The following is a 10,014-nucleotide window of genomic DNA, read 5'->3' on the forward strand; positions in this document are numbered from 1 at the left end:
CGTACACGACTATCTCGGGGGCCGTCTCGAACCGTGTCTCACGAAGGGGAGGTTCACTCCTGGCGCGATCCCCGTCTCTGGCGACTGTGTGGTCAGCGGGTGGTGGGTTACCGAGCGGTAGGGACCGTGAATGCTGAATCTGAGTTGCTTCCGAGTCATCAGAAATGCTTTCAGACCAACTCTCTCTCACGAAGTCTGCCACCTTGCTTCTCTGGCGCAGCTTGCGGAGAGACTCCTGCATGTGGAGGCCATCCTTCACGTGTGAATAGAACTCCTCGTCCGACGACCCTTCCGACCGCTCAAGAAACAATTCCCGGGTCCACACGGACCCATGTGTCCCTTGACAGGTCTTCGGCATACTGAACATCGTCTACGTGGCTTCTTGAAGCCCCCATGCTGCTCCATGAGGAGAAAACGATGATTTTTTGAAGAGCAAACAAAAACGTGGCTGTAGGAGCCAAAATAAAAATAAAGAGGCCGTCACGTGAGGTTGGGTCACGTGGGGTAGGGCCGGAACAAATCAATTTCGTGTATCTAATTACAAAAAATGATCCTGAAGGAGACATTTTTTCCACTTGTTCTGTAATAAACATATTAATAATAACCTTTATTGTACATTCATGCCCTATCAGACTAAGTACAAGTGAACAGATGAAAAGATATATGTTTGTAGAACAAACAGCTCAAAACTACACTAATACAGAGGTTCGGCTTCTTCTCGTTTCTTTGTGATGTTAAAAACATAATTTTAGATGGGTTTGTTTGATACAGAATGACCAAAGCGCATAAGAAAGATGAATTTTTCAATATTAGTCAGGTATTGGAGGTATGGACACGTTCTTGTAATTTAAAGATCATTTACATCATTACTATATAAACTACAATCTAAATATTACATCGGAGTTCTTTCTTTATGCACAGGAGACAATCAGCCTTCCACTACAACGGCAGATAATTTTGGAGTCCAATTCGCTTGAGAATGTGTGTGTCTCATTGGCCGCTGTAGACATCGCCATTTTCTTCTTGGCATCCGCTGGTGGAGATGCAGATAAACTGCTGGGTGAATATCTCCACAGGGTTCTGAAGATGGGGAAAGCTTCCCGCCTCCACAGCGATAAGGTAAGTACACATGCACCTTTCACATTTGTTGCTACAAGTGTAAAAGATATAGCTTTCGGAATATTTGTATATCCCTATATGATAAGATATTGCGATTGATGATTCTTCCTCCAACAGGCAAGTAGCAAAAACGCATTGCATCATCGTACACACTCTTATATTATGTTTACCGAAGGAAAACATATTGTTTTTACTCAATTTTCTCTTCTTCTTCTATTCCAAACCCTGACCTGGCCAATAACCTGATTTGTTGACGTCTGTCACCATGGTAATGGTGTCGGGTTACACAATGTTGCAAGTTTATAGTAGGAGACCTTTCGACTCCTGTCTGACCTTATATATGAATTTATTTGAGTAAGAATTAATAGCAGACCATATGTGAAGGTAAACATTATGCATTTGCTTTGGAAATGTTACCTTTCTAGTATTCTGAATCTGAATATTTTTTCAAAGTTATAACTACATACATACAGAGCTTTTTACAGTCTGTACCTTACGTGAATTCATTGAGATATTACCTTTCTTTGTGTTCAGGCGCGAAACCATTGTCGACTGAAACATGCTTTATCGCTCTGGCAACTTTTGTCTGTCCAGCGAGCACGTTTGTTACTGGCACATGGTCAGGTGAGCAATCATTCTCCTCACTGAACAACAACAAATGTCGCTCAGCTCAAGCACCACTTGGCTCAAACGACAATATATTGTAGCGACTTTAAAATTATTCACTATGATTTATCCATTATGGCTTACTGGAATAATGTTAATTTTAACGTAAAATTTTTCAAAGATCTATACAGCACACGTACACCAATGTCTTACTGCATCATTATAGAAGAGACCTTTATTGACACAACAAAAGTACAGCGACTTTCGTAAGGTCTAAGACTGCATGTAGATATACAGAAAAATATACATGGGTACAACGAAATTAACCTACGTGCAAAACAATAGATGAGTCAACTAATACTACTTGTTCTAAGGTCTAAACATTCTTTGATATATTTACCTATTTGTACACAGTAAGGTTTATTACCTTCTAGGATGAAATTAAATTTATCTATAGCATGAGATGTAAGAAGTTCTGTTGAGCAAGCGGAGAGAAGGTTGAATAGCTTTGTGCGTTTATCGTTATATAGTGTACAATTTAGAATAAAATGATGTTCGTCTTTAATATCAATAGAACAGAATGGACAAAACCTTATATTATATGGACGGTATGATGTTGAAGGCATGACATTATTTTTAACAAGGTTTCATTCCCTGAGCAGGACCCATTCGACAATGTCGCCGCAGCTTACACCACACAGTTAGAAGAGGATCAGATCAAGGCTCTGGAGAACACCCTGAAGAACATGGACGTCGGTACACTAGTTGCGGAGATGTACGAGTTTGTCGTCGTTTCTGATGACAAGGACAAAAGGAAACCGGAATGGAGGTAGGGATCTACCACAGCACAGTATTTTTTTCAGCTTCTTTTTGCAGCGGTGCAATTTTTTGGTTACGCCCGAGTGCCGAGTCTAATAGTGTAGTATGTAAACCATTTTGCAAAGATTCTAGCGATTCCTCAGATATTTGTTTTACTGATACGCTATATGCATAGTGAACATATCATATGTTTTGCTCGGAAGCATCGTAAGCTCCTGAGCGGCAAACCTGGTCAAGAGGTTTTGTCAGGTGTGAAAACTTCCTGGTCTTAGCAAATGCCAGCTGTACTATCATAAACAAAAGAAGCATTTCTGTTTGTCAACATAAATAGCAAAACTAACCTACCATAACGTACATATTTTCTACATAAATATTTCAATTGTCGGCATAGCAAGAGTGTATATGCCTGCCTTGTTGAACTTATGCTTCACCCTAACCCGAAAATTCATAATCCTAATCTTCAGTATTTGTTAACAAAGTTGTGTGCTTTCTTGTCCTACAGTCTGCGTGACACACTTGTGAGCTACTTGGACGAGAAGGACTCCCCTGAGGTAAATGGCTTCCTGCAGAACTTCCCAGAAACTATCCTGTTGGAGCACGTCTGCGACACCTGGCGGATCCTCGCAAACTACAACCAACAGGACGATTCGACAAATTAAATTCCCGCAGACTAGCCAACACCATATATGATATCCATTGTATGTTATTTTATACATACGAGATTCAATATTTCTATACACGAGATTCCGTGTATTTTCTAGAAAAGATGTTAGTGAAAAAAATAATTGTTTGATTGATTGACTAGTTGATTGAGAAAAATTTTGATTTTGTGTTTGATTCGTCGTCTATTGCTGTGAAAACATGTTAACATGTAATATTGAGATAAACTAGTTACAGCGAAGTAATTTCTTTTTATTACCTTACGTTGTGTTTCCGGACGACACAACCCAGTTCTGTTGGACCACCGTAATTTCAAATGATTCCGATAGTTTTAGTAAATTGCATGAAGCAACTATGAGATGGTTCTATTTTGATGTATTTTTTGTCATTGATTATTTGTCAATTAATCGTTTTACGACGTTACATATGTGTTTGTTTTTGTTGGAATTTTAGTGTGGCTGCTCTAGGACACAATTTGTTTGAAAGTATAATTTTGTTGTAGTTGGCAAAATGCATTATTGATTATTCTTCGATCGATCGTTTGTTTATTGCGGTACACCTACATTTATTACACTATAGTTACTTTGAAGGATAGATTTTGTGGAAGTAACAGATTATTGTAGTCGGCAACGCTCGTAAACTTATAATACTCCATGTAAGCATCCACAGTAAAATTACTTGTAGCTGTCTTTTCATGTTCTGTCATTTCGTTTTCTCTACATTCTTTAATCGAATTGTAAGTCTGCAGAATGACATCCAGGATACCGCATTAATGGACCGTTCCATAAGCCACGCCCCCCTTAGCAACGCCCTAGCAACTCGAACACCTCCGTCAAAATCAGCGCGGGAAGGGCCGTACCGACTGCCGCCGTCAGAATGTCGGATTTACAGCCCAACTTTGAGATCGATTTTTCGGCAGCGAAAAACTCTCCCAGGAGACAAAAAAATGGTTAAGCTATACTTGTTGAACGGTACATCCGCAGAGTAGAATTATTCTAGGAGGGGACAGAGGTAGTTTCAGTGACAGCAAAATGTTTTCGCTCAATACAGACGCGGGATTGGCCGCATAACATCACACGGTAGGTGGACAAGAGTGCCCGGTTGCTGACTAACAGCCGATACATGTGTGAAACAGAGTACGTTTATCTGTTACAGGTTTTCCACGGCATTTACTGCATGCATCATAGCTGCATACAAGCTCGGGAAAAAACGAAATGGGAAATAAAAACTCACGGGGACTCACGAGGGAGGGCGCAACTTATAAAGGGATCTGTGGTACAAGTAGAAAAATAAGCACGCAAACACGGACATAAACAATAATGATAGCTTATGAACAAATGGAAGAATAACAGAACGTCCTTAATCAACTTGAAAGTGCATGCAATGTGACAAATTCAGTTTCACATGTAAAACAAGGAGGCTTTATCAAGCAGACATCAACTCAGTTTGCTGCTTTTAGATTTCCCGCGCTGACTTTGACGGAGGTGTTCGAAATAGAACAGTGGATTCGAAAAAAAAATTCAATGCGTTCGATCTGGAACAGTCCATTTGGCCTTCGAATCCATAATCCCAGTATCTGGATGTTCGTTAATTGTCCAAGCCCGTAGATGTTACGGAATACTATCTAAGTCAGAAACAGAATAATAAGAGGAAATAATCTTATTTATCTTTTTCAACTTGAAAATTAGAAAACCAAGTGTGTAATTTCATAAAGATGAAGCCATCTTAGTAGGCGTCCCTCAGTTTCCTAGGTATATGAATTAGCAATACAGATTTTACACAATTTACTTATTGTTTGAATAGTGAAGTACTTTTACTCACAACCATTGTTTAACACGAGCCGACGTTTCGGTGACCGTCTGTTGTGAATCACTCACCAACCTGATAAACGTATTAACGAATGTACGTATTGTTTGTTTTACGCCGTCTCAGTCAGACAGAATTAAAACTCATTAAGACACAGGTGAAATCGCATTTTAAGGATGAATTGAGAAATTAGGCGATGGCATTAAGCAGGAAAACAATAGACACTACTGTATACTCTAAAAAAGTTACATTTTTTGTACAATTGACAAGGGGATATTCATCTCCTATCATACCCCGCTTTGGAGCACCCGTTTCGAAAAGGTCCGTATTTTGCGACGGGAGTCTGTTTTATTTCAAGGTTTTGCCATTTGACGAGATCAAGGAAACAAGATGGACATTCACATTCACTCTGATTCTTGTTCTTGACATTGGAGCTCCCACCAACTATCTGAATATCCCGAAGTTATTAGGAAGCATAAGGCATAGGTTTGTTTTGATATTCATATTCATCGTCACGTGCCTGCGAAATTATCATGTCTAGAGGAGACCGCGCCTTTACTGTTCTCTGTATGGCACTGAGACAAGGATCAGAGCAGGGATTCCTTGCTGACCTATTGGAGGGCACGAGGGTTGAAAGAATTCGAAGAACGTCATTGCACGACGATTGTTCATGGCAACAAATTAGAGGTAAAGAATAAAACCTAACGTCCTAATAACTAAAACAATAAGGGCTTTGATGTAGTTTTATAATCTAGTGAGGCTTATTATGAGTCGATGTACGATTTAAGCTGTTTAGATGTTCACTTGTCACTTTGATATGTATGTACATTAGGCAGTGGTTGTTAAAACTGTTGCATCGGCGGGGCCAAAGTGTATTTCAATGTTAGCCACACATAGAAAAAGTATTTCCCTCAGTTTGTAATGTAAAGACATTACGCAGTCATAGTCCGCATTACATCCCTTTGTCTTTGACTGAACCTACGAAGCAGATTGTCATCAAAATTGTTACTTACAATTTATCATTTCTTTTCTGCATACTGGTAATGGTACATGTAATATTGAAATTACCTACACATGTACCAAACAGATTGTATGAAGTATGGACCATAATAAGAATTGTTCAGTAACCATTAGCATTTTTTAGCCGAATATTATCTACAATATCCTGCATATGTAGGTGGTATATTCAAATCCCTGTGTTTATAAGAATAAGGTAGGAGGCAAATGATTGGTGGTATGTAGTAACTAAATGTGATGGTAAATGTCAGTAATACGGCAGTCCTTCTATTTGAATTAATTATGAATTGAGGGCACAGGATTGAGTTTACATTTCTCATGACCTGCTGCAAAATCATTACAGATACTAATATCGTTGAGTAGTGTTTAAGTGGTGATTTGTGCAAGAAAAATAATTTTGACCTTGAGCGTTTCTTCGGTCGTGTGTCGAAAGTGAAGCGTCCATTTGACCCAGATTGAGCGGATTTACAACACCTACCGCCATGGATAATTAAGAAGACAAATACAGTACGTACCAAAGGATTTTGATAATTGACTTGAATATGCTCATGACAGCACCAGTCATTTTTACAGCAAAACGTTTTCTATAGGTTTTATACTACGCGGAAATTTCATATTCATGCATTAATTTCGATATAATGTAATGTAATGATAATATAATTTTTACAGCAAAACGTTTTCTATACCTTTTATAGTACGCGAAAATTCCATATTTATACATTGATTTTGATATGAAAATGAAGGTTTTCTGTTATTCATTTCCAAAATCAAAAAAGGTTTGAAAACAAACTTATTTGGTCTTTGTGTGCAATTGAAGGGATCCTTCTATCCCATATATAGTTATTTATACCATAATTCCACGACATGCACGTTAGTCATACAAAAAACGACCACCAAGTCTACAGAATGAAATATGCCTATTGCATTTATTGCTGCAATTAGTCATTCTTCCGCAAGAGGCTCCCATGAGCCGTTACCGCAAAACGCAGATCAAAAATACATCACACTTCCGGAACTTTTATTCCTAATCCTGTCATCACAAATGCTTTAATATCAGCTGGGATCGATAAAAGGAAATCCATAATCACCCAAATTATGGATGACATCCTCCGCAGACTCCAAATCTAATGCGAGCTGGCGAGAAAAAAAACAAGGCGGGCCGAAGAAAACAGGGTTCCTACATTTCAAAATTTGACTCAATCATTGTACAAATGGTTTTTATTCAGCGGGAACATCACATACAGCCAGCATCACATATCACTGCATCAAATTAAAAAAAACAACATTAAATCAGAGCCTTTTCTTGTCTCCACCCTCAGGCATGGCAACAGACATCTTTGCCCATTTTCGGTATGTTGACCACTGGCAACAATTTTTTTTCCCAAATCAGGCGAAATGTAATGCCCGCGCTTATGTCATCCATAAAAATTACTTGCTGTGGCCTAAACGAATGATCGTCGGCCCCAATATTTTAGACCGAGCTGTTTTACCCACGTGCACTAATATAGGAACGAGGCCAGAACGGACTTTGGACTTGACCTTGTGAACTTGGCTAGTTGTCGTTTCACGGGTTTAATGTGCAGACCTGACGTTACGTGGCTTGTGACGTCTGGAGTCTGTTACTGTCTGTAGCCTCATCACGTCCTGTCTCCAGCACTGTGGGTCTCACACGGCAACATAACCAAGTGGACAGTCAGGTTAGTGATATACAGGTCACAGATCGTCTTGTGTTGTGTGGGTTGTGGGCAAAATGTTCAAAATGTACCAGATTGACCTTTGAACAACCACTATGAGCCGCACTTTATAATATGTTCTTTACTATTCTTTTCCGCTGTGTACCATATATGTTAAACGATGTTCTACAAACTTATCTCTCTAAGACATGTCACAATGTTACTCACAATTCCGTAATTATTGTATTCCAGGTGAAATCGCCCTGTGAGAGGACATGGCTCCAGTAAGGGCCCTGATCATTGGCGCAGGAAACAGAGGACAGCTCTATGCCAGGTTCTCATTGGACAACAGTGAGCGCTTTCAGGTGTGTAGAGTCCAGCATTTGCACTATATCGAAAAATACAGTCCCCCATCTCGCATAGTCTCGCTTTTCCTCGCGAGACTTCACAACCTTTGTCCAGCTCGTTTGACGGTTCCTTCAAATGGGGACATTCGGACATTAAGTTGGACATTTGCTTTGAGACACAAGTAAATAGGTTTTGAAGTGTTTCTTATTGTTTTGAGCTTCATACCTACTGTCATGTCTCTGTTTCAAGCTATAGAGTACATTAAGACACCGACCATGATTAAAACTCAAATCGGTTTGAATCATGTCAATTTTGATTTGGAGTTCATGTTACAAATTGGTGCCCACGCTCAAACAGACGTTAATCGATTTGACTTTGCGTTTCACACATGTACCGCTAGTGGCGATTATTTAATGGTGAACCTTGCAGGTGGTAGGTGTTGCCAACCCTGGACTGGTCAGGCGCCAACGTTTTCAGCAGGAGTTCAACATTCCCGAGGAGAATGTCTTCACAGGTAAAACTTACAACCGCCTAGTTACCTCCTTTTGTGTCACTAAACCACTATACTGTACTGTAAACGGGATCATGTCAACACAGAAAATGCACTTGATAACTGAGACTGACATTTTAAATTATTACCTTCGTCAGAAGGTTATGTGTTTAGGTACACCATATGTAGGGTTGCTGATTTTGTAATCGTTTATATATTATAACTTGGGTTGTGGTGCATGTATCTGTATGATATTTGGTAGGAACGATGAGGTTGTTATGTGGGACATACACTTGGGCAGTATCTGGTGTGGTTTTCAGCTGCTTTTTTGGAGCTGCTGTGGTCATTTTTATGACAGAATGTGATCATGACTGGACGGGATAACTTTTGATGTTTTGGATCCGGATGTTTTTTTTAGTTTTTTTCCCGTATTCGTGTAACGTGTATTTCTGTACTACGACTTGTGTCACCTATCACTTGATTCACACACCAGCAAAACAAAAGTCAAACTATATACAGCAGCACATTTCTGATAACCCGGACTCTGACATGACGAAGGTACGAAGTCATCGACCCCTTGTTATGCTATATATTTTAACTGCACTGGCTAAGATCGTCAACCAGACTTGGAATGTAGGATGCACTGTATGGAAAACCACGTTTCCAAGAGTTTCCAGTCCCGCACACGCCCGTGAAATTCGCCGTGTCCTGGTCGCGTCCATGGATTTCCGGGCTCCGCGTGTACGGCCCCGGATATTTCCTTACACTCCCGGATTCGTGCTCGCCGTGCGTGTGGACGGAAATTTACGCCCCGCACACTTGGCGTGTGTTGGGGAGCGGCTAACAATAAGGGGTAATTAGGTACTGCGTGTATTCATGTTTCAGGTGATAATTACTTGAACCAAAGTTGCCAGTACTTTAATCTAAGCAAATTAGAATGATCAAGGATTGTTAATACAACATTTGAACCTATGCGTCCTTGGCTTGATTTATCGTGATGTCGTCCATACGGCAAAGCACATTTGAGCGTAGGGCGCCCCGACGCTGGGGTTATATGACCTACTCTGTCAAAATGACCTAAATCTACACTCCGGTCTAAATCTGAATTTTTTTATTTTGGAAATAATAGTTTATCCGTGAGGTTCATTACCATGATGTAATCAAACGCTTGACTAAAGGGGTTTGAACTAACATGACCTGATCAGTTTGTTATGATTTTTAGGTACATGTATGGGTAATAATATGCAAGCTTTACATTGTAGTTCGGTCGATGTGTATTGCGATGTGTCTGACATGGCGTCCGTTTATGTGAATAGCCTTTGTGTAAACAAAGGGAGAACTCACAGCGTCCCCATGCCTGGTAAAATACTGAAATCCAGCAAAACAAGTCAACCCTCATGACATTAATTGTGGATTTTGGATACATTTACAAAGAGTAAGGTTATGTTGGAGTTGAAGTGCGGTTTTATTTCACTT

The 10,014-nt window shown here is 39.8% G+C and overlaps 1 protein-coding gene and 1 long non-coding RNA gene across 2 annotated transcripts in view; both read left to right on the forward strand.

Moving 5' to 3' along the window:
* The window catches only part of LOC109484839 (E3 ubiquitin-protein ligase rnf213-alpha-like), a 48,570-nt gene extending 44,739 nt beyond the window's left edge, over positions 1-3,831 (forward strand). Inside the window, exons 72-75 of the mRNA XM_019788197.1 lie at positions 922-1,119; positions 1,654-1,743; positions 2,388-2,554; positions 3,047-3,831. Coding sequence (XP_019643756.1) covers positions 922-1,119; positions 1,654-1,743; positions 2,388-2,554; positions 3,047-3,203 — 612 coding nt within the window. The 3' untranslated portion in view covers positions 3,204-3,831. The remainder of the gene's footprint in view (positions 1-921; positions 1,120-1,653; positions 1,744-2,387; positions 2,555-3,046) is intronic.
* Positions 3,832-7,590: 3,759 nt separating this feature from the next.
* LOC109484842 lies at positions 7,591-8,562 on the forward strand. Its single transcript, XR_002141094.1, has 3 exons — positions 7,591-7,724; positions 7,953-8,065; positions 8,478-8,562. It is a non-coding gene; the product is annotated as an uncharacterized LOC109484842 (long non-coding RNA).
* Positions 8,563-10,014: the final 1,452 nt, after the last annotated feature.

This window comes from Branchiostoma belcheri, unplaced genomic scaffold (assembly GCF_001625305.1).
Source record: "Branchiostoma belcheri isolate BF01 breed outbred unplaced genomic scaffold, Haploidv18h27 scaffold70, whole genome shotgun sequence".
In the NCBI taxonomy this organism is placed as follows: domain Eukaryota; kingdom Metazoa; phylum Chordata; class Leptocardii; order Amphioxiformes; family Branchiostomatidae; genus Branchiostoma; species Branchiostoma belcheri.